General features: G+C 41.9%; 1 protein-coding gene across 8 annotated transcripts in view; it reads left to right on the plus strand.

The window, feature by feature from the left end:
- The window catches only part of LOC113640112 (glutamate receptor ionotropic, NMDA 2B), a 59538-nt gene extending 54713 nt beyond the window's left edge, over positions 1-4825 (plus strand). For all 8 annotated transcript variants that reach the window (XM_047816812.1, XM_047816810.1, XM_047816808.1 and 5 more), the window contains one exon: positions 124-4825. In XM_047816812.1, coding sequence (XP_047672768.1) covers positions 124-1962 — 1839 coding nt within the window. In that variant the 3' untranslated portion in view covers positions 1963-4825. The remainder of the gene's footprint in view (positions 1-123) is intronic.
- The last annotated feature ends 21126 nt before the right edge of the window (positions 4826-25951 follow it).

Here is a 25951-nt window from a genome sequence, read left to right on the forward strand (position 1 = left end):
TAGCCATTTTGTTATTGTCCATACTGCCAAGCTTTTTCTTACTTACATCTCTCTCTCTCTCTCTCTCTCTTTCTCTCTCTCTCTCTCTCTCTCTCTCTCTCTCTCTCTCTCTCTGTCTTGCAGGAAGTGTACAGCTGCATCCATGGTGTTGAGATTGAAAACAAGAGCTCAACTATGAATTCCCCATCAACCACCATAAACAACACACACTCCAACATCATGCGTCTGCTGCGCACAGCTAAAAACATGGCATCCATGTCCGGGGTGAACGGCTCCCCCCACAGTGCGCTCGACTACTTACGTCGTGATTCGTCGGTCTATGACATCAGCGATCAGCGGCGTCACTCGGAGTGCAGGGTGCCGTACCTGTCCGAGAACAATGACAATAACGCATTTAGTGACTATATTGATCAGGTCGAGCGCACCTTCGGAAACCTGCACCACAACGAGAGTGACCTATACCTGCACAGACGCTCGGGCTCTGTCCCTGGCCCTGCCCCCAGCCTGGGTTCTAGCAGCTCATTGGATGGTGCTATTTTTGACTGCCCAGCCCTCACACACAGAAACATGAGCAACTTCGATCTCCTGCAGGGACATGCACCATTAGGACTGCCAGAGCCATACACGAAGTTCTCCTTTAAAGGTGGGACTTCAGGATACATCCCAGCCTATGATCGCTATGGCGATGGAGACAACATGTCTGACATTTCCACTCACACCATAACCTATGGCAACCTGGAGAGTGACAGTAGAAAGAGAAAGCAGCACGGTGAAAGTCTGAAGAAGCGGCCTGCTTCGGCTAAATCACGGCGAGAACTGGACCATGCCCACCTTGGTTACCGACGGAGACTGCACCATGGGCATCACCGTCACCATGGACACCGCTCCGTGTCTCCACCTCTCTCAGAACACAAAATGAGAGGAGGAGGTGGATCTTTGTCCTTCCTGTACCAGGATAAAGAAAGTCTCCGTGATTTTTATCTGGACCAGTTCCGTCCCAAAGAGGGAGTGCCCCAGTGGGAGCATGTGGATTTAACTGATGGGCCAAGTGGTGCTGGGGCTGGAGGTGGGGTCAATTGTACTAGCCTGGTGCCTGTAGATGACTTCCTGAAAAGCAAACCATCAAAGGTGGAATCGAAAGTGGGAGGAGGGGAATGGGAGTGTCGAAATTGCCGTGCTAGCAGTGCAGGAAGCAAACGAATGACACAGCACACAGGGGGCGGGGCTTATGGAGCTGGTGGAAGCAATAGCTGTGTGGCATCAGGAGTTGTGGGTGGGGCCAGCCGTCCCACTTCAGCCACATGCATGCGCTGTGAGGCTTGTAAGCGTTCAGGCAACTTGTACAACATCAGCGAGGATAGCAATCATGTATTGGAGCAGATAAGTGGGCGGGGTCAAACACCGTCACAGCGGCGACGAGCGTTTAGTGCGAGACCTTTACGCAGGCAGCATTCTTATGATGCCTTCATGGACCTGCACAGGGATGATGAAGGACTAAGCTTGCGAGCAGGGGATGGGGCTGTGGATGATGTAAGCGGGGCTTTTTTGCCTCCTCGCAGTGTGAGTTTGAAGGAAAAGGATCGCTGTATGGAGGGCTCTTTCTCCCATTTATTTGACACCCAGCAGTTTTATAGCCCCGCACACCACTCCCTGAGTGCATTCCGAGGGGAAAGAGACCCTTACTTCCTGTCAAAATCTCTCTATCCTGATCACACCAATCACAATCCATTTGTGCCAACATTTGGAGATGATCAGTGCTTGCTGCACGGCGCTAAAACATACTATACAAAAAAGCAGCAGCGTTCTGATCAGAGGAACCCAGGAAATTCTTCTGGGATCTCATCATTCCTTCCCTCATCTCGATTCACCAATCAGCACCCGGCTCTCGGGCCGCCTCGACCTTTTAACAGCACCAATGGCCATGTGTACGAAAAACTCTCCAGCATCGAGTCGGATGTGTAGATGCACAATAGGAAGTGATGGATAGAACAGTAAATCAGAGGTGAAGGATGGATAGCTTTGACCAAAAGGGCTGAATGGGTTGGGGCTGGAGACGGGGTGAACTGCACCAGCCTGGTGCCTGTAGACAACACAGTGTTCCTGCACCAAAGGAAGTGAAGATCATGCTACAGAGGAGTGATTAGAGAAGCGGCCATCTGGAACGATGTGAACGACAGTACAGAGTGAGAAAGAGAGAGAGATTGTTCACTTTTTCTATTTCCTGTCCTCTCTCCTCTTTCCTATAGATTGATGGCATCTGAGTCGTACAAAACTCTAACAGGGTAATAAACGCTAACAACCACAATAATGCTACCAATAACATTGTGATTAGCCAGGCTGGTACGGATGATGCTAATGCTAATGCTAATGATGTGTAGAAGTCTTATTTATTTATTTATTTATTTATTTATTTATTGATTTATTCATTTGTTTACTTATTGTGGTTACATTTTCAAATTTCAGCTATTTTGCCATTCTTATATCTATAGCTGAGGGACAAAATCCCCAATGAACACACACACACACACACACACACACACACACACACACACACACACACACACACACATTGAATGATGGGGAAATATGAGGAAGAAATTACAAATGATGGTTGTTGGGAAGTGGAGACACTTGTCTCTGTTGTAAATACCTGTACAACACACACACACACACACACACACACACACACACACACACACACACACACACACAAACACACACACACACAACATATAACTTGATATTAGGCATGAGCCGATAATCGAGTACAAAGTGTATTGTGCCATTCAATTTTGTTACTACTTTAAAATATTGTATAGTTTGAATGTTGTTGTGTTCCATTGTGTAGTAGGCTGCCTAGGTAGGGTGCATTCTCAGGCAGGGAGATAAAGCTCCTTAGCAAAGAAGAAGGGCTCCAAAGTGTTCTCAGAGAATCTCACAGTCCCATAGTTCAGTTTGCTGGAATGATGCTGAAGGTTTGAGGAACACGGTGGAGAAAAAAGTGGCACTTTGAAGTAAGTAAGTGATTTTTTTAAACCCAACTATCGTAATAATATCGTAAATCATGATAAAAAGCTAAGCACTAATCATGATGCGGTAATTTTAATATGGGCAAATGCCTCCCTGATATACAGGACACACCTTTGGTACACTTTTTACAAAACTGAACAATGTATTAAAAAAAAAAGAAATAATAAGAATAAGAATAAAAAAATCTACAAAAAAACAAACATATGCAAACGAGTAGTTAAGACTGAACTATTACTCATGATAAGTGATAATAATAATAAACCATAATAGATTCTTTGCTTTTAGATTTCTTGCTTATTACCTGAGTAGAGTTAAGAGACACTGATTTAGGACACTGCAGCTTTAAAAGCCGACTTTTCTTAACTGTGTTATGTTTAGGGCACTTTAATAAGTTTCCCTTAAATTGTGTTTGACGTGTTTGGATAGGACACACTCTACACACACTTCTCACACTTTGTTCTTTCTCTCTCTCTCACACACACACACACACACACACACACACACACACACACACACACACCCTACTGCTGCTTTACTTTAATTCAATTTAGCACCGGTTATCCATTACATTTAGGCTTTGTCCCAAATGCTAGAGTTTGATCCAAACATTTAGTCATGCAGATATTGAGACTAGAAAGAAGAAAGCAACACAACCTATTGCTGTTGCTAAACAGACCTGCATAACACTAAAATCTCGAACTTAGCGTGTAAGTAACTTTACACTCAAGAAAAACATGAAGAAATGTTTTAGATCAGACTAGGAAGTGAGGAGACTAACCTATTGGTTATGCAGAAATTCTAGGAGGGTAAGACAATGATACATCAGTGGGATTTGAACAACCATGAGACAAAAGCACAAAAAGATAGCAGTGCCTTGTGGAAATGTTGAGAGTTTGACGTGAGAATTAGGCAGCGATGCCAGGGATGAGGCTCTACCTCCACCATGCTTCACATGGTGTTCTCAGGTGATGAGAATGACCTAAGTGTGATGTGTATGACCTGAGAACTTTTTCTTACATCGGGTCCCCAGTTTTTTAAACATTTAGTAACATTTAGGCTGTTTCGTGTAGATTCATTACATACGCTATGTCATAGTAAACATTTACGTCCATTTCCAGGTTTTAACTCTACAAAATGTTCAAGTTCAAGGGGGTGAATACTTATGCAAACCACAGTATTATTGAAAGAATGGAAATTAAACACCAGATATAATGAAATATTTGTTGTAGGTCATGTGGTCAGAGATGGTATACACCAGAGGCATCACTAATAAAATGCTAGCAATTTGGCTAGTTAGCAGTTAGCATGTGAGATTAGCGCTCTACAGAAATCAACTAGAGACTGAGGACAGAGACGCTAAACACTACCTCCGGCTCATTAAATTCCTCATGATGGAGCTTTAAGCTTACACTTTATTTAACACTCACCTGAATGGAACGTTTGTAAACTGACACTAAAACACAATGCATTATGGGTAGTACACACACACAAAACCAAGACATGGAGCATTAAAAAGGCATTCAACAAAAGCACTAACTACACATGAATTCTGGATCTGAGACAAAATGGCAGATGATGGAGGAAAAAGCACAGTAACTAGTGATTAATGCTAGCATTTGGGACAAAGCCATAGGAACTTTGGCTTTACTTGAACTTGAGTTTATTTCTCATGCTAATGTACTGTATAAACCAAGGCCTAGCACACAAGGAATGTTTTACTCACACACACACACACACACACACACACACACACACACACACACACACACACACACACACACACACACACACACACGTGGTTCAGTGATGTTGCTAATCTCACTGTGTTTTTGCCTCCATATTTAGCGATTCACTGTTCACTCTGGACAAACTAATTATCTGTTTATAAACTGCTTATCTGTGCTTTTTATTATAAAATATCACTTTATTGTTCATACGTTTCTTTCAAATCTTTAATCTTTAATACTGATATATATCAATATTAATCAACACTTATCAATTAAACTCTTTAAATGTGGGTGCTAAATTAGCACGATTGACCATTGTACATATGAACTGTATTCTGGTTTGCAATAATTGCCGATTTTGTGTGTGTGTGTGTGCGAGTGTGTGCGCGCGTGTGTGTGTATGTGTGCGTGAGTGTGTGTGTGCGTGTGTGTGAGTTTTAGTTATCCAAAATAACTTTGTCAAATAAAAACCCTCACACTCATCACAACAGAACCGACTCATTAAACTGATTCATAAAACCACGAATCACTTTAAAGAACTAAGGGTCGGTTAATGTTCAGAGAATCATTGTGACGAATCACTTTAGTGAATCACTTTAACAAAACAAGATCGATTCTTTACCTGACTTGAAATAAATCAGCCTTATATATATATATATATATATTACTATTATAATTACTCACTTATCATCGAATCATAGCGTTAACTGATTGTTTAATTGAATGAAGAAGAAAAAAACTCAATGAATTCACCAAGTTTAACGAATCATTTTAGTTCTTTGTGTGTTTGATTTTGTTGTGTCATGTTTATAGTTTATAAAATGGCTTTTAGGCAGAGCAGTAAGTTTGTATTCTCTCCTGGTAATTCTTTTAGCTTCTTTTAATTCATGTATATGGTAGATATAAACTTCGAGTTGCAGTAGACATGTTGACAATATGAGATAAGATTCCCTGATCCTGTCTTTACATTACAGTTGAACAGAGTTGTTTTTATTCCCACTTAAGGAGAATTTGTGTAAATATTTAAGTTCAACTGTATAAATTGCTTTTCTGTGACCTTTTTTGTAGTCACTTTATTGTCCATTTCATTACAATGTTACTGCGCTATAGGAACAGGAGCATTACAGCGTGTGTGTGTGTGTGTGTGTGTGTGTGTGTGTGTGTGTGTGTGTGTGTGTGTGTGTGTGTGTGTGTGTGTGTGTTTACACATCACTGTAATAAACTTTTACACATTGGCCTTTACTTTCAAATATTACCAAAACTTTTGAACATTGTACAGAATCTGTATATAATAACTACAATAATAATAATGATGATAATGATAATTAATACAATGATTCCTTCTTTGTTCTTTTATATGGAAATCATGGACGTAAATATGGACGATGTAATAAAGTTGATGCATCAGTGATAAAGCTCTTCGCTCTGATTGGTCAGGTTCAGTAAATCTGGAACAAAGTGTGAATATTAATACATTATTAATAAAAACACTAAGTCTTATACTGTGCGATTTTTTTGTGTTCTGTGTCTAGTCTTTCTTTACTTTACTCTACCACACTACACAACATTACACTACATACAAAACTACACAACATTACACTACATATAACCTACACACTACACACTACATACAAAACTACACACTATATAAACACTACACAACATTACACTACATACAAAACTACACAACATTACACAACACTACATACAAAACCCCACACTATACAAACACTACACAACATTACACTACATATAACTTACACACTACACCCTACATACAAAACTACACACTACACACAACACTACACAACACACTACATACAGTACAACACTACACTACACACTACATAACACACTACATACAACACTACACACTACATACAACACTACACAACACACTACATACAACACTACACAACACACTACATACAACACTACATAACACACTACACTACACAACACACTACATACAACACTACATAACACACTACACTACATACAACACTACACAACACACTACATACAACACTACACAACACACTACACTACACAACACACTACACTACACAACACACTACATACAACACTACACTACACAACACACTACATACAACACTACACAACACACTACATACAACACTACATAACACACTACACTACACAACACACTACATACAACACTACACAACACACTACATACAACACTACATAACACACTACACTACACAACACACTACATACAACACTACACAACACACTACATACAACACTACATAACACACTACATACAACACTACACAACACACTACATACAACACTACACTACACACTACACTACACAACACACTACATACAACACTACACAACACACTACATACAACACTACATAACACACTACACTACACAACACACTACATACAACACTACACACTACATACAACACTACACAACACACTACACTACACAACACACTACATACAACACTACATAACACACTACATACAACACTACACAACACACTACACTACACAACACACAACACACTACATACAACACTACACAACACACTACATACAACACTACACAACACACTACATACAAAACACACTACACACTACATACAACACTACACAACACACTACATACAACACTACACAACACACTACATACAACACAACACAACACACTACATACAACACTATACAACACACTACATGGGGTGAATACTACAAACTAGGGTATGCAAGTTTATTTATATAGCAGATTTCATACACAACGGTAATTCAAAGTGCTTTACAAAAAAGAAAGTAAAATAATCACAACAATAAAACAAGGAATTTAAAAAAAACTCTTAAAATGATTTAAACATTGTTTTAAAATAAAATTAAACAATTAAATAAAGGAAAGTATTACACACAGTGCAGTCAGTTTGGACGTAGCACAGAAGCTCATTCATGAAATGTGAAGCGAAACAGATGAATTTTGAGTATAGATTTAAATGTGGCTAAAGTTTTAGCACATCTGATTCCAGCTGTGGGCATCAGAATAGCTAAAAGTAGATTCCCCTTGTTTGGTGTGAACCCTTGGTATCGCTAACTGACTCCATCCTAATGATCTGAGTGGTCTGTTTTATATTCAGTGAGCATATCTGCAATGTAATTATGTCCTTGGCCTTTGAGTGATTTATAAATGAGTAAAAGTACTAAATATAACTGAAAGCCAGTGTAAGAACCTGAGGACTGGTGTGATATGCTCTAAACCCTGGCAGCAGCGTTCTCGATGAGCTGCAGTTGTATAATGGTCTTCTTGGGAAGGTGAGGAGACCATTACAATAGTCCAACCAGCTTGTGATAAAGGCATGGACAAGTTTCTCCAAGTCTTACCTGGAAACAAAGCATCTAATTCTTGCAATGTTTTTGAGATGATAGTACGTTGATTTAGTTACTACACTCTCTCATACTGGTTACTGGAAGTTTAACATGGAACCTCGTGGCAAAGGACTCTCTGAGGATTTGAGAAAAAGAATTTTTGCTCTACATAAAGATGTCATAGTCTATAAAAAGATTGCCAAGACCCTGAAACTGAGCTGCAGCACGGTGGCCAAGACCATACAGCAATTTAACAGGACAGGTTCCACTCAGAACAGGTCATGGTCCACCAAAGAAGAGGTTGTGTTTGCGAAATAGACGTATGAATGCTATGTATGACGTATGAATAGACAAGAAGCTTCAAATAATTAGGTTTAATAACTTAAATACACTGAACATGAACATGGACGAAAACTAGACAGGACAAAGGACGAGGAAGTACGACATACACAGAAGATGATTCTGTGGTTAAATAGACAAGGAGGAGTAAACAAGGGTGGGGCAGACAAGTGACATGGAACATAAAGAGAAGCACATGGCCAAAAGTCTGGGGTGAACCTTAACAGTACCCCCCCTCGAAACTTCTGTCAGCCAAGGAAACAGCCCTGCTCATGCTCCAGCATGTCTTTCACCTGCTTGGCCTCCCATGCGACATTGTATTCAATTGTGGTCCTCAGTTCTGTCTTCTGGGTTCCACCCTCAGTCTAACGGACAAACCGAGAAGCTAAACCAGGAACTAGAAAAAGGACTTCTCATCCAGTGTTCCGAAGAACCTACGTCCTGGTCCTTTAACCTGGTGTGGGTGGAATACGCCCATAACTACCTGCCGTCACCTGCCACGGGCCTCTCCCCCTTTCAGGCCGCGACCATAGCAGCCTCCACTATTCTCCAACCAGGAAACGGAGGCCTCAGTTCCCTCTACCCTTGCCCTTTTCAAGTATTGCCGACGTGTCTGGAGAAAAATTCGTGCGGTCCTACTCTGTGCTTCTAGGGGCTATGCCCGGTGGGCCAATCCCAAGCGCCATCCAGCACCCCCCTTTCATGTTGGTCAGAGGGTTTGGCTATCCTTCAGAGACCTGCCGCTTAAGGTTGCCTGCAGGAAACTTGCACCACGGTTTGTTGGGCCTTTTTCCATCTCCAAGGTGATCAATCCAGTGGCAGTCAGACTCAAGCTCCCCAAAGTATTACGTATTCACCCTAGCTTTCATGTCTCCAGACTCAAGCCAGTTCAAGCCTGCTCGCTGGTACACCACATACTATACTACACTACACTACACTACATTTCACTACATACTGCAATACACTACACTACTCACTACACTACACTACACTACACTACATTACACTACATACTACAATACACTACACTACTCACTACACTATATACTACACTACACTATACTACACTACACTACACACTACACTACATACTACACTACACTATACTACACTACACTACACACTACACTACATACTACACTACACTATACTACACTACACTACACACTACACTACATACTACACTACACTACACTACATACTACACTACATACTACACTACACTACAATACATACTACACTACATACTACACTACACTACATACTACACTACATACTACACTACATACTACACTACACTACATACTACACTACACTACATACTACACTACATACTACACTACATACTACACTACATACTACACTACATACTACACTACACTACATACTACACTACATACTACACTACACTACATACTACACTACATACTACACTACACTATACTATATACTACACTACATACTACACTACACTACATACTACACTACATACTACACTACATACTACACTACACTACACTACATACCAGACTACATACTACACTACACTATACTACATACTACACTACATACTACCCTACATACTACACTACACTATACTACATACTACACTACATACTACACTGCATACTACACTACACTACATACTACACTACACTACATACTACACTACATACTACACTACACTATACTACACTATACTACACTACACACTACACTACATACTACACTATACTACACTATACTACACTATACTACACTACACTATACTACACTATACTACACTATACTATACTACACTACACTATATTACACTATACTACACTACACTATACTACACTACACTATACTACACTATACTATACTACACTACACTATACTATACTACACTATACTATACTACACTATACTACACTACACTATACTACACTATACTACACTATACTACACTACACTACACTACACTATACTACACTACACTATACTACACTTTACTACACTACACTATAGTACACTATACTACACTACACTATACTATACTACACTATACTATACTATACTACACTACACTATACTACACTACACTACACTACACTATACTACACTATACTATACTACACTATACTACACTACACTATACTATACTACACTACACTATACTACACTACACTATACTATACTACACTATACTACACTATACTACACTACACTATACTACACTACACTATACTATACTACACTATACTACACTACACTATACTATACTACACTATACTACACTATACTACACTACACTACACTATACTACACTACACTACACTATACTACACTACACTATACTATACTACACTATACTACACTACACTACACTATACTACACTACACTACACTACACTACACTACACTACACTACACTACACTATACTACACTACACTACACTACACTACACTACACTACACTATACTATACTACACTACACTATACTACACTACACTACACTACACTACACTACACTACACTACACTATACTACACTACACTACACTATACTACACTACACTACACTATACTACACTACACTACACTACACTACACTATACTACACTATACTACACTACACTATACTACACTATACTACACTATACTACACTACACTACACTATACTACACTACACTATACTATACTACACTACACTATACTACACTACACTATACTACACTACACTACACTACACTACACTATACTACACTACACTACACTACACTATACTACACTATACTACACTACACTACACTATACTACACTACACTACACTATACTACACTACACTACACTATACTACACTATACTACACTACACTACACTATACTACACTACACTATACTACACTATACTATAGTATATACTACAGAAGCAGAATACACACTAACTCCAGTGTTCACAGAATCAGATGATTTTCTGCATGTACTGTAAAATGAAAGAAACCATCTCAATATCCTCATCTGTTTTAACTGTGTGTGTGTGTGTGTGTGTGTGTGTGTGTGTGTGTGTGTGTGTGTGTGTGTGTGTGTGTGTGTGTGTGTGTGTGTGTGTGTGTGTGTGTGTGTGTGTGTGCGTGCGTGTGTGTGTTGTCACCCTAGCACAAACACACACTTATCGTTGTCTTTTATTTATCACACCCTCAATCCCCCTCATCTCTTTCACCTCTCATGTACCGTTTAATCTATCACTGCTGTGCAATGTCTCCTCCTCATGCATTTTTCATTCTTATTAAAACTTATTACAGAGAGAGAGAGAGAGAGAGAGAGAGAGAGAGAGAGAGAGAGAGAGAGAGAGAGAGCAGAAAGGAAGATCGAACAGATAGAAAAACATGAGCATTGAGGAAAAGGGACAACATCAGAGCTATAGGGAGACTGAAAAAGGATTAAAAAAGGATTTAAAGAAAGAAAGATATGGGGAGAGATAGAGAGAGAGAGAGAGAGAGAGAGAGAGAGAGAGAGAGAGAGAGAGAGAGAGAGAAACAAATAGAATAATAAAGAGGAATTCTGTCCTTCTCAGCATTGTGCTAAGAGCAGGTTCTTTGAGTGAAGGTGTTCAGGCATTTTTACTTGTCACAATTTTTCCTTGTAAGATGTTCCTTTATGTTGAATAGTTATTATACTAGTTTTAATAAAAAAAATCTGGTAATCTATTTAAGTGCTGGACTACTTAACATTAGTGGTGTCATGGTTGATTTCACTCACTTGAGCACATTAACATGTGCTTCCTCCCTGACATGTGAGGCCACGTCTGACAGAGGAGAGAGGAATCCCATCCTGCAATGGTGACATCACTAGAGACATCATAGAGTCCACTGAACTCAGCATCCTCTGTCTAAATATGAACTTATTTTCTACCAATAATAGGAGGTAAAGTTTGAACTGGTAAAGAGTTTGTGTATCCTGTCATTGTGAACACTTTACTGTACCTCTTATACCCCTTTTCCACCAAAAAGAACCGGGTGCTGGTTCAGAGCTCGTGCTGGTGCTGGTTCAGAGTTGGTTCCACTGGAGAACCTTCTAAGAACCGGTTTGCATCGGTTAGAGAGCATCACAGAGCCGAGTGTGACGTCACTGTATACGTGTCACGTTACACGTCGACGTTAGCGCAGCAGCGACAAACACAAACACAACAACAACAATGGTGGATGTTACTTTACTGTTAATGCTCATGGCTTTATGAACCTACATTAACACCCAAACGCGGCGAATCCGACGTGTACGTGCGGCTCCGTGTAATCTGTATAAACAGAGGTTGTGATGGAGAAAGTACTTAATGTTATTTTATCATTAACACAGAAAAAAGTTAGCCTTAGCATGTAGCTACCTACTATCATGTGTGCTGATAATGTATCATATTGCTGTAAAGTAAAAGTGTATTAAACATTAGTATACTTAAGGTACGTTATCAAATGCTAACAGTAGCCCTGCCCACAGGAGCTAACAGTAGCCCCGCCCACAACCCCTGACACAAGCGGTTCTTAAGTCTAGACCAGAAACGTTTAGGTGCTTCTTAAGAACCACTTTTCCTGGTTCAGAAAGAACTGGTTCTAAATCAGGCTCCGAACCAGCACTCAAACTGCATCGGTGGTAAAGGGGCATTAGTGCTTCATCTAAAAGAATCTGAGCTGGTCAACATCCTTTGACCTAGCTGTAGTGCTAGATGATGTTTCCCAATCAGATTAATTATCATTCATTTAAAAGCAATAATAGAATAATGTCAGCCCCAGGACCAGTAGTGGTGAGTAGTGACAGTGAAGTAACCGGTTATGTTAATGTAAAGCGTACAGAGTAAAGAGAAGTATTGGCTGATGTGCTGAAGTGCTGACGTGCTGCTGGTAAACAGCCTTGTGGCCTCCATGTTGTGGAATCAGCTAAATGTGGATTTATTATACTCAAGCCAGAAGATTTTTCTTCTGGACAGCAGAAGACCAACATCCACCCATGTTCCAGAAATGAACAGGTGAAAGATTGCTGATCCAGGCTGCACCATGGCCCCAGGATAAAAGCCCCAGGATTAAAGCAAGATTTAGTGGACAGGGTTATGACAAAGTGCTAATCTTAATGACACAGAACAGATACCTACTGTTTATGGTTTAGTGCTCACCGGCTGGTGGCTTTTTAAGGTGTCAAGGGTGAAGGGTCGAAAAACAGTCTAGATAAAAATGCTGGTCTAATTGAAACCTCTGAATTCCAGTACTTTTTCTTCAGCAGGTCCTCCACCCTGTGTGGACTAAGAATGTCTACATGCTTATGGTAGAGCAGTGGCTCTGATTAAATGGGCAAACAGGAAAGAGTCATGAGCTTTGGTTCTGTGGCCGACGATCCCCTGGAGGATTGTGTATATTGACCTCTCAGCCACTTGATAGTATTTTATCAAGATGTTAATATTTGATGTCATGTTGTTTCTGCCTGATCGGAATCCAGACCTTACAGCGTTCACATTCATCTGAACTGACACATCTGCTTTCTTTTCTTCCTTTGTATCGTCTACTTCTTTTCCTTTTTCACTCTTAGCCACTCTGAGGGTTTGTTCCCTGTTTTGCATTTCCAGCTAAAACACTTTTGTGCTTTACTCCTCGCTTGACCTTCAAATCTGCCAGAAATTTTGGGCTTTAAAAAAAACATTAAGGTTCTTTCACACACACATCAGTCTGCTTGTCGTGTCGGAATCAGAGTGAAATTAGATTTTTTTCTTCATTTCTTTGCTATTTGCTTTCTCACAGAATTACAGAAACCATGAGGCTAAAAAAGGAGCATGTAGTTTTCGCTTAAATGCAACCTTTCATTAACTGGTCAGAAATATGGTGATGGAAAAAAACCTGTACTGCTGAAATCATTAAACTTCCACAATAAACATGCAGCATTCTGTAAATTACTATTTAATTCTATACACAGTTACTTGAAAACACTTTATGTTCCAAACCCAGCATTGACTTTATTTAACTATATTATCATTTCTGTCTATCTCTGGAAAATTGTCTGTAGTGTGTGTGTGTGTGTGAGTGAATGGGAGTGTGTGTGTGTGTGTGAGTGAATGAGAGTGTGAGTGTGCCCTGTGATGGGTTGGCACTCCGTCCAGGGTGTATCCTGCCTCAATGCCCGATGACGCCTGAGATAGGCACAGGCTCCCCGTGACCCGAGAAGTTCGGATAAGCGGTAGAAGATGAATGAATGAATGGATCATTTCTGTGAATCCGAACTCCAAGATATTTCTGCAGTTCTTCAGCTCTGTCCTGTGTCTAGTAGCTTAAAGATGGTTTGGTTCATTGTGCAGAAGTTCGTGTCCTGGAGTTCACATGGAAGTGGACCAACATCACCTTCAGACGCTGTTTGAACTGTTCTTCTGTACCTGTCTGAATTCTGTCTCACTGTCCTAAACAATCTGCACCAAAGGTTCTGTTTTAAGCAGATGAGATAGTGAACACACCATAAAGCTTAGGTATGCATCCCTCTGCTTTAGCTTCAACACACTTGGGCTGTTTGAGGGTTTTTTAATGCCTGTACAAAGGGCTTTTATAGTCTCATACTTTTTCTCTGTCTTACTTTTAGCCCCCACACTCTCTCCGTCCCTCTCTAAGGCCTTATATGTTGCGTGACAGTGTGTGTGAGTTATAGGATGGAGAGAGTGGTGTAATAATGAAAGAGAAAGGGATAGAGAGAGAGAGAGAGAGAGAGAGAGAGAGAGAGAGAGAGAGAGAGAGAGAGAGAGAGAAATTAGTTGTGGGTTATGAAATATGTGTGTGTGTGTGTGCGTGCGCGCCGCGCGCGGCGCGAGGCGAGGCGCGAGCGCGCGCGCGCGCGCGAGGGCGACGCGAGCGCGGCGGAAGCGACTGCGTGGCGACTGGAAGACCGGGGAGGGAGCATGTGATGGACCCACGCTGGCGAAGCGGAGGTGTGTGTGTAGTGCGCGGAGAGAGAGAGAGAGAGAGAGAGAGAGAGAGAGAGAGAGAGAGAGAGAGAGAGAGAGAGAGAGAGCAGGAACACTAAGAACACAAAGACAAGATGTGACGGAAAGACAAAAGGGTTAAACACGTCTGTTCCGTCTACAATATCAGCGCTGCGTTTACAATACAGCGATGTTTTAAATGTCTGCCTGCTCCCTGCTGCCTTATCTACATGTGCACTAATTTACGTCAAAGATAAAAGGCTTTTTTTTTTTCTTTTGCAGTTTATCATTTAGAACTCCAGAAAATACAGTGAAACATTTTAAAACATCTGAAAGTGTTCTCACTGTACACGGTCACATAAGAACACACTCACCATTCACCATTCGTAAGTGCTTACGTTCTGTTGGTAATATCGGTTGCTAGGCAACTGTGAAATATATATCTATCTATCTATCTATCTATCTATATATATAACTTGAATACACAGAACATAGCCTGAAGATTCAGATAGTTAGAATTGTATGCATTAAACTGATATGTAGCTAATGTAGAGACACAGTGACAATAGAAATGATCTGGAGGAATCTACACCGTTACTATTTAACTCATGTCTGTTGATAAATTACTAAGAAAAGTCTCAGCATTAGACGACAACAAGCACTGAACACTGTATAAGTCAACTGCTCCTTATCGAATACATTTCTCATGAGTTCTCCGGAACACCAGATCAGGGTTTAAAGGGGAGTAAAATTAGGAAAAACAGAAACGGATCACAGCCACTTGAGGTGCATTAATTATCAGGGGCTATTTGTTCACTATGAAGGGTGCATTCATTCATTCATTAATTTTCTACTGCTTATCGGAACTACCTCGGGTCACGGGGAGCCTGTGCCTTTCCCAGGCGTCATCGGGCATCGAGGCAGGATACACCCTGGACGGAGTGCCAACCCATCACAGGGCACACACACACTCTCATTCACTCACACACACACACTACGGACAATTTTCCAGAGATGCCAATCAACCTACCATGCATGTCTTTGGACCGGGGGAGGAAACCGGAGTACCCGGAGGAAACCCCCGAGGCACAGGGAGAACATGCAAACTCCACACACACAAGGTGGAGGTGGGAATCGAACCCCCGACCCTGGAGGTGTGAGGCGAACATGCTAACCAGTAAGCCACCGTGCCCCCCGATGTAGGGTGCAGTGTCTGCTAATTCATATCCTACATGTTACATTGATTACTCAATCGATCCCTACTAGATGTAAAATGCACTACATTCACATTGTATTTAATGCAGAGGTTAAAGTGCTGAACCCAAATGACTCCCTACTGATCGTACTGCACACTATGTAGGGTGCAGAAGCCACTCATTCATGCCCTGTACAGTTTACTTACATAGGCAGTATGAACACAAGTCCTTGGTGATCATGCTGTGTGCTTACGTACAACATTCAGTAAACACTGTATTATGATGCTAAATGTAAAGCGATCAAGCAGGGAAGCTAAGTAGTGCACACTACGGGAGGGTTGAAGGAAGGAGAGGAAGGACACACTGTTACTGCAGCAACAAGGCCTAACCTTTCCCTCCCACTCATCTCTCTGGATGAAGTTCTTTCAGCACACACACACATACACACACACACACACGCACACACACACACACACACACACACACACACACATACAGGGCTTACTGTATTCTGCACACAAACTGCCTCTCACTCTAGCTCTAACTCTATTGAGATGCCGATGCTCACCCCTTCCTGACATCCGGTGAGTGGAGGGGGGGCAATACGGTTGCTAGGCAACGTGTGTGTGACATTTAGTAAAGAGGAACCATGTGGAGCGTTGCACAGTTCCCAAGCTCAATCCTGACCCCTGGTGGACTCACTGAAGATGCACTTCCCCGTTTCCACTTCTGCTCCTCAACTGAAGTGACTTAAACGTTATCAGTGCTTATGAGGATTATTTCCAATATTCCAGTCGTCTCGCACGTACTGAAACTGTGTTTATTCTAGTATCACTGCATGGAATATTGTTTGAATATAGATGGCGGCGCGGCAGTAGCACGCAGCGGCCTCTCCGGATTCAATACGGTGCTAATTACGTTTTTAAGTTTTTATTTACGGTTCTGAGCCCGACCATTGCTTCTACATGGATGCCAGAGACAGCGGTGTTCATGTATACAAACATGTATACAAACACCAGGACCTAATAAAGTACAGAAATCGTGTAACAACCAACCTGCACGATGATGTACTGGTTAGGCTTCGTGACCTCGGCTTGCTGCGGAGACCAGGCCTCCAGTCCCCGGTGTCGCCTGATACCAGAGACCAGGGGAGGGGACGCCGAAAGCGGTTCGCGAGGAAGCGGAAGCGTGGTAAGCGAGCGGGCGTCCGTGCTAGGCAAAAAACAAACCCTAGCCGGCCGGCTCTCCCATCCATTCTACTATCCAACATTTGCTCCCTGGACAATAAACTGGACTACATCCGACTCGAACGCTCTACACGGAGAGAGGTTAGAAACTGCTGTGTGTTTGTTTTCACGGAGACGTGGCTCAGCGACAGAGTTCCGGACGCCGCCATTCAGCTGGACGGGCTAACTTCATTTAGAGCCGACAGAAATGCAGCTCTCTGCGGTAAGACTCGCGGTGGTGGTGTGTGTGTTTATATCAACACGGAATGGTGCAAGAACTCTGTGCTTGTTTCTACTTACTGCTCATCGTCAGTAGAGTTTGTGACTGTTAGATGCAGACCATTTTATTTACCACGGGAATTTACTACTGTTTACATTGTCGGAATTTACATTCCTCCTAGCGCTAATGCTAAAGAGGCGCTAAGTGAGCTATACGGAGCTATTAGCGACCTACAGAATGTTCACCCCGACGGACTTTTTATCATCGCCGGAGATTTCAACCATGCAAATCTTAAGTCAGTGCTCCCTAAATTCCATCAGCATGTGGACTTTGCTACGAGAGGTGAAAACACGCTGGATCTTGTTTACACAAATATTCCCGGCGCGTACCGTGCGGAGCCCCGCCCCCACCTCGGCTACTCAGACCACATCACTGTTATGCTAATTCCTGCATACAGACCACTCGTCAGAAGCTCAAAACCGGTTCTGAAGCAGGTGAAAACCTGGCCAGCAGGAGCCACTTCTGCTCTTCAGGACTGCTTTGAGTGCACTGACTGGAATATCTTCAGGGAGGCTGCAACCAACGGCGACTCCGTCAACTTGGAGGAGTACACGTCAGCAGTGACCAGTTACATCGGCAAGTGCATTGATGACGTGACCGTTTCCAAGACCATCACTACACGCCCCAACCAGAAGCCGTGGATGAATGCTAATGTGCGTGCTCTGCTGAGGTCTAGGGACCTAGCCTTCAGAACAGGGGACAGGGTGGCCCTAAGAACAGCAAGGGCCAAACTGTCCCGAGCCATCAGAGAGGCAAAGCGTGCACATGCCCAGACAATCCACAGCCACTTCCAGGACAGCGGAGACACCCGGCGCATGTGGCAGGGCATACAGGCGATCACAAACTACAAGACAGCTTCACCTGCTTGTGATAGCGACGCCTCCCTCCCAGACGCGTTGAACGAGTTCTACGCTCGGTTCGAGGTACAGAACAACGTTACGCCAAGGAAGACCATCCCTCGTCCCGACGACCAGGTACTCTGTCTATCCACGGCCGACGTGAGGAGATCTCTATGCAGAGTTAACCCACGGAAGGCTGCTGGACCAGACAACATTCCTGGCAGGGTGCTCAGAGAATGTGCGGAACAGCTAGCGGATGTCTTTACGGACATCTTCAACATTTCCCTGAGCAGCGCCGTTGTTCCTACGTGCCTCAAAACTACCACCATCGTTCCTGTCCCAAAGAAGTCTACAGTGTCTTGCCTCAATGACTATCGTCCCGTTGCACTCACACCCATAGTTATGAAGTGCTTCGAGAAGCTCGTCATGAGGCACATCAAGACCCAGCTACCACCCTCACTTGACCCCCTACAGTTCGCGTATCGTCCAAACCGCTCCACAGACGATGCCATTACCACAGCCCTCCACTTAGCCCTCACCCATCTGGACAATAAGGACACTTATGTACGAATGCTGTTCATAGACTTTAGTTCAGCATTCAATACAATCATCCCTCAGCACCTGATTGGGAAGCTGAGCCTGCTGGGACTAAACACCTCCCTCTGCAACTGGATCCTGGACTTCCTGACTGGGAGACCTCAGTCAGTCCGGATCGGGAACAGCATCTCCAGCACCACCACACTGAACACTGGAGCTCCTCAAGGCTGCGTGCTCAGTCCACTGCTGTTCACTCTGCTGACTCACGACTGTGCAGCAATGCACAGATCGAATCATATTATTAAGTTCGCCGATGACACGACCGTGGTGGGTCTCATCAACAAGAACGACGAGTCAGCATACAGGGAGGAGGTGCAACAACTAACTGCCTGGTGTAGAGCCAACAACCTTTCTCTGAATGTGGACAAAACTAAAGAGATGGTTGTGGACTTCAGGAGAGCACAGAGCGACCACTCTCCGCTGAACATCGATGGATCATCTGTAGAGATCGTCAAGAGCACCAAATTTCTGGGTGTTCATCTAGCGGAGAACCTCACCTGGTCACTCAACACCAGCGCCATCACCAAGAAAGCCCAGCAGCGTCTCTACTTCCTCCGAAGGCTGAGAAAGGCACATCTCCCTCCCCCAACCCTGACCATGTTCTACAGAGGGACCATTGAGAGCATCCTGAGCAGCTGCATCACTGTCTGGTTTGGGAACTGTACGATCTCGGATCGCAAAACCCTGCAGCGGATAGTGAGGACAGCGGAGAAGATCATTGGGGTCTCTCTTCCCTCTATCATGGACACTTACACCACACGCTGCGTCCGCAAAGGCAACAGCATTGTGGATGACCCCACACACCCCCTCACACACACTCTTCACCCTCCTGCCGTCTGGAAAAAGGTACCGAAGCATTCGGGCCCTCACGACCAGACTGCGTAACAGTTTCTTCCCACAAGCCATCAGACTTCTCAATAACCGAACTGTACTATACTGAGCACAACATACACACACATCATCTGTATGGACTGCACAGACCCTCACAAAACACACACACTGTTTTGCACACTTTTCTGCTGTTTTTGCACATATTGGACAATATCTCAGTCATCTGCTGTTTTTTGCACAACTCCATATATAATCCAAAGGACCTGCTGCTAAGAACCTGCTGCTGTTCATTCTTTTACTGCACAAAATACTGTTTGAACATTCAGTATTTACACTGGTCGGTCGGCGCTGTTTCTGTTACTGTGTATTGTCTTTTGTGTATTGCATTTTTTGTACTTTTTGTATTGTCTTGTAACTTAATGTCTGCACTGTTTTTTGTCCTGCACTGTCTTTTGTCCTGCACTGTCTTGCTTGTCTTGTCCTGCACTGTTTGCACCAGGTTGCACAGTTGCACTTTATGTGGCTAAGACTACTTACATGTCCTTAGCCCTGTCTTTGTTTTATGTAGCACCTTGATCCTGGAGAAACGTTGTCTCATTTCACTGTGTACTGCAACAGCTATATATGGTTGAAATGACAATAAAAAGCTTCTTGACTTCTTGACTTGACTTGACTTGAACATTCAGTATACACACACAGTATTAACACCGGTCGGTCGGCGCTGTTTCGGTTTACTGTTTATTGTCTTTTGTGTTTTGTATTTTTTTGTACTTATTGGAACTTTTTGTCCTGCACTGTCTTTTGTCATACACTGCCTTGTCTGTCTTCTTTGTCTTGTCCTGCACTGTGTACACCAGGTTGCACAGATGCACTTTATGTATCTAGGACTAACTTACTAAGACCTTATAGCTCTGTGTGTGTTTTATGTAGCACCCTGATCCTGGAGAAACGTCGTCTCATGTCACTGTGTACTGTTACAGCTACGTATGGTGTAAATGACAATACAAGCTTCTTGACTTGACTTATTATTTCCATCTGCCTCCCTGACCTGTACATGCAAGTGTAACGTTGCCTTAGTGACAGTTTAGTATACCCAAAGGAACTTGTACACCTTAGCAATAATTAGTGTTAATTAGAGTGGTGCAGTCTTAAACCATTTGGTTATACTTGTTCTCTTGTACCTGAAACACTTCCTCATACTAATATCAGACTAAAGTGGGGAATGATTTAATCACAATAACTCATTAACACCATCTTCACATTCTTTCTAAGTGGAAGTGATACAGAGCAACGATTTGAGGGACAAGCGACATTTAGACTGAGATTTTCTCTGTGCAAAAGTTTTAGTAGCCTTTGTTCTGATTCTTGTGATGTACACTGAAACTTTGGGACACACACCAGCACATTCCTCCTCAAGGGTGTGTTAATGGGTTTCCATGCTCGAGCTGGATTCAAGTTTGCCGAAGAGTTTTTTCTGGTGTCACACTGACCTCTAAAGGTGGTGAACGGAACAACGAGAAATATCTTCATGGCTACAACTAATCCCAATCAATGGGATTCGTTTATTAAGCTAGAGATGAACAGATTCATTAGTAAATCGAGCATTTACACAAGGAATTTGGTATTCATGAAATTCCCGTACATTCCACACTGCATGTGTTACAAATATTGGGTAGTTTATTTGGGTTATTTGTTTTATTATATGGATAATATGTTACTATGATAATATATGGATATATGGGTAGCACGTTTGCCTCACACCTCCAGGGTTGGGGGTTCAATTCCCGCCTCCGCCTTGTGTGTGGAGTTTGCATGTTCTCCCCGTGCCTCGGGGGTTTCCTCCGGGTACTCCGGTTTCCTCCCCCGGTCCAAAGACATGCATGGTAGGTTGATTGGCATCTCTGGAAAATTGTCCGTAGTGTGAGAGTGAATGAGAGTGTGTGTGTGTGCCCTGTGATGGGTTGGCACTCCGTCCAGGGTGTATCCTGCCTCGATGCCCGATGATGCCTGAGAAGTTCAGATAAGGCTCCCCGTGACCCGAGAAGTTCAGATAAGCGGTAGAAGATGAATGAATGAATAATATGTTACATGTTGGTTTGAATATTCTGGTCTGGTGCAGCATTTTACATGTGCTTGGTAAATTAAGACAAATGAGATGAATCATTCAGCTGTGATGAAAGTATATATAATTTGATCAGTAAACAAACCACAGCTGACAGAAGAAATGCTCATTATTATTAATACTGCACATTATTAAACACTGTACATTTCATAACCAAATATTTTTGAACAGCTGATCCTCACACCCATATCTACTTGTGGTAAATTTGAATTCCAGATGTATTCCCTTTCTGGAAGTCTTTCTACTAGATGTTGGATTGTATCTGTGTGGATTTGTGTTCAATCAGCTACAAGAGCATCAGTGAGATCAGACTCTGATGTTCTGATGTTAAGGAGACTCCAGTTCCAGTTCATCCTAATGATGTTCAGTGGTGTTGAGTCAGAGTCAGGGCTTAGTGCAGGACACTCAAGTTCTTCACTCCAACCTTCACCTCCACCCACACCATGTCTTCATGCAGCTACTTTGTGCACAGGGATGTTATAATGATGGAGCAGGATTTGGATTCTCAGTTTGTGGGAAAGTCCACATAGTTTGGTCAAATGGTGCCATTTTATTGCCATAGGAGTCAACATTACAGCGACTTCTGTTTACCCTCATAGTTCATGACCTGCTCCTATATGTCCATGCACTTGAATTTTTATAGAGGGTCACAATGTGTAAATGAGCTGTGTCAGGGACTATTTCTGCATTGTGTGAGTATAAAGAAATTCTGCTGTTCAGAATCTTGTGAATCCATCAGAAACATTTTACGTAGTTAGCCTTACGCAAATCATTCCATTCTCTAATTCCTTTCCACATAATAAATAATATGAAGCATAAACATATTCCTAACTGTTATGAGAAGAATTGAAATAGCATTATTTTGAACTGTGAACATATTTATTTTGTATTAGTCATCCTGTTAAAGAAAAATAAAGCACTAATAGTTAAGTGTGTGGTGAGCAAAAAAAATCATGATCAACTGAATTAACGCTCAGCTATACAGTGATCTGTTATCTCTACTGGTGATCATGTCTGTGGGGATCTGTTAGTAAGATATAATTATGATAATTGTGATTAGTTGTGTCATCATCTGATCTACTAATGATTATTTATGTAGTGATAAACATTACAGGTAATATGATTGTACTGATGAGTTCTCTGGTGATCTGACCAGCTACACCTGGGATAGGAGTGTGTTGTAATCAGATAATGATCTGTTATGTGCTGATCTGCTGTGTGTTAAAGTCAAGCTGAATGTACATGTGTTGTAATTTTGATAAACATTCCCTAATAATATAAGGATCTTAAACTGTTAATTATAATAATATTCATTGCTTTATCTAGGTTCAGTTGTTGGGGCACTAAGGGCTACCTACTGGATAGCCAACCAGTCCATCACAGGGGCACTTAAATATTAAGAAACTTAATATATTTATTATAATATATTGTAACACAGCTTTCAACCAGTTGTTGTTCCAGTTGCTGTGGAAGCAGGGCGTGGTGATGATGAGGATGACCACACTGATGGCAGTTTGTGTTTTTTTTTTTTTTTATTATTCTTCATGTTGTTCATGTTTGTCTACTGATGTGTGTGTGTGTGTGTGTGTGTGTGTGTGTGTGTGTGTGTGTGTGTGTGTGTGTGTGTGTGTGAGGGTTGTAAATATGTGGCCTATAAATTATCCACAGTTAGGCTTTCGTTACACAGTTGCCATGGTAACCATGGTGGAAATAGACATGTATCTGCATAGGAACAGGGGAATAGAGCAGTTGTTGAGAGAAACAGAGGAAAGAGAAAGGGAAGAAAAGAAAGCTGAGGAGATGGGGATGGAGTCTGGGGCTGTCAATACTTGGTTGGAGCAGTGAGAGATGTTCAGTTTATCAAAAAACTGCTCTGGGCACTGCAGAACCACACACACACAGACACAGACACACACACAGACACACACAGACACAGACACACACACAGACACACACACACACACAGACACAGACACACACACAGACACACACACACACACACACAAAGTAGCTCCTGTTGATCCTACACCAACAATAGCTCCTGACTATTACCCCAAGGATGGTAATAATCCTACAGAGGCTCCTGGTTTCACCATAGCTCCTAAACCCCCAATTGATCCTACCCTACAGTAGCTACTGCTTCCAGAGTAGATCCTACTCCTTCAGTAGCTCCTGACCCCACTGTTGATCCAAACTCCTACAGTACCTCCTGGTTCCACAGTAGATCCCACCCCTACAATACCTCCTACTTCCACAGTAAACCCCACCCCTACAGTACCTCCTAGTTCCACAGTAAACCCCACCCCTACAGTACCTCTTGGTTCCACAGTAGATCCTGTCACTAGAGTAGCTCCTGGTTCCAGAGTTGATCCTTCAGTAGCTCCTGACCCCACAGCTGATCATAGTCAGCAGTTCCTGGCCCCGCAGTTGATCCGACAGTAGGCCCGCAGAACTAATCCCTTTCTGGTTAAAATATTAAAAAACTAAAAAGAAATCTGTTTATGGTATCATTTTTGTCATTTTTTTTATAAAGTTTGACTTACCTTTTAATTTTCTAGCTAACATTAGCTGCTGCTGTTGGTTCTGTGATGGAAGGTAATACATCTAAAAAATCAGACCAATTTTGACAGTGCAGGTAATATTTAATAATATATAATAATAATAATAATAATAATAATAATAATAATAATAATAATAATAATAATAATAATAATAATAAGAAGAAGAAGAAGAAGAAGAAGAAGAAGAAGAATTAGATAGTAAAATGTTTATACAACTGTTAAACTACTTAGATTTTCCCTACACAACAGTGAAGGGGACACCACAAGAGAAAACTATGGTTAGCATTTTCTTGAATAATAAAAAGCTATGGACAGCCTTTTAAAATGTTTATTTATATTGGTTAATTGATTTATTGATCGATTGAGATCGGATGTGTAACCTGTTGTCATGCTAACATGTTCCATTAAACCGGTATTCACCTCTCTGTGCTTTAAGTGGAAATGATGCTTTTCTTTCTTTCCATAAAATAAACATGAAATTATACAAATTATCCTTACTTTTTAATAATTTGATCTGGTTGACCTTAATCTCACACAAGCACACACACACACACACACACACACACACACACACACACACACACACACACACACACACACACACACCTTGAAAAACAAACTAACCAGCATCGTTCAGTCACAGTTTCTTGTTTACAGATAGACTCAAGTGCTGATTTCGAGCCCTTGGGTTACAAGCTAAAAAACTGTACACTGATTTCTGTATATTGTTTCTCATTCTGCATTCAGGGGAAAAATCATTTTGAATGGGGTCTGATGGAAAGCAGGCAGAAGGTGGAGGAATGTGTGTGTGTGTGTGTGTGTGTGTGTGTGTGTGTGTGTGTGTGTGTGTGTGTGTGTGTGTGTGTGTGTGTGTGTTTTCAAGGCGGTCTTTTACTTGCAAAAAAAG

Source organism: Tachysurus fulvidraco, chromosome 7 (assembly GCF_022655615.1).
Source record: "Tachysurus fulvidraco isolate hzauxx_2018 chromosome 7, HZAU_PFXX_2.0, whole genome shotgun sequence".
In the NCBI taxonomy this organism is placed as follows: Eukaryota; Metazoa; Chordata; class Actinopteri; order Siluriformes; family Bagridae; genus Tachysurus; species Tachysurus fulvidraco.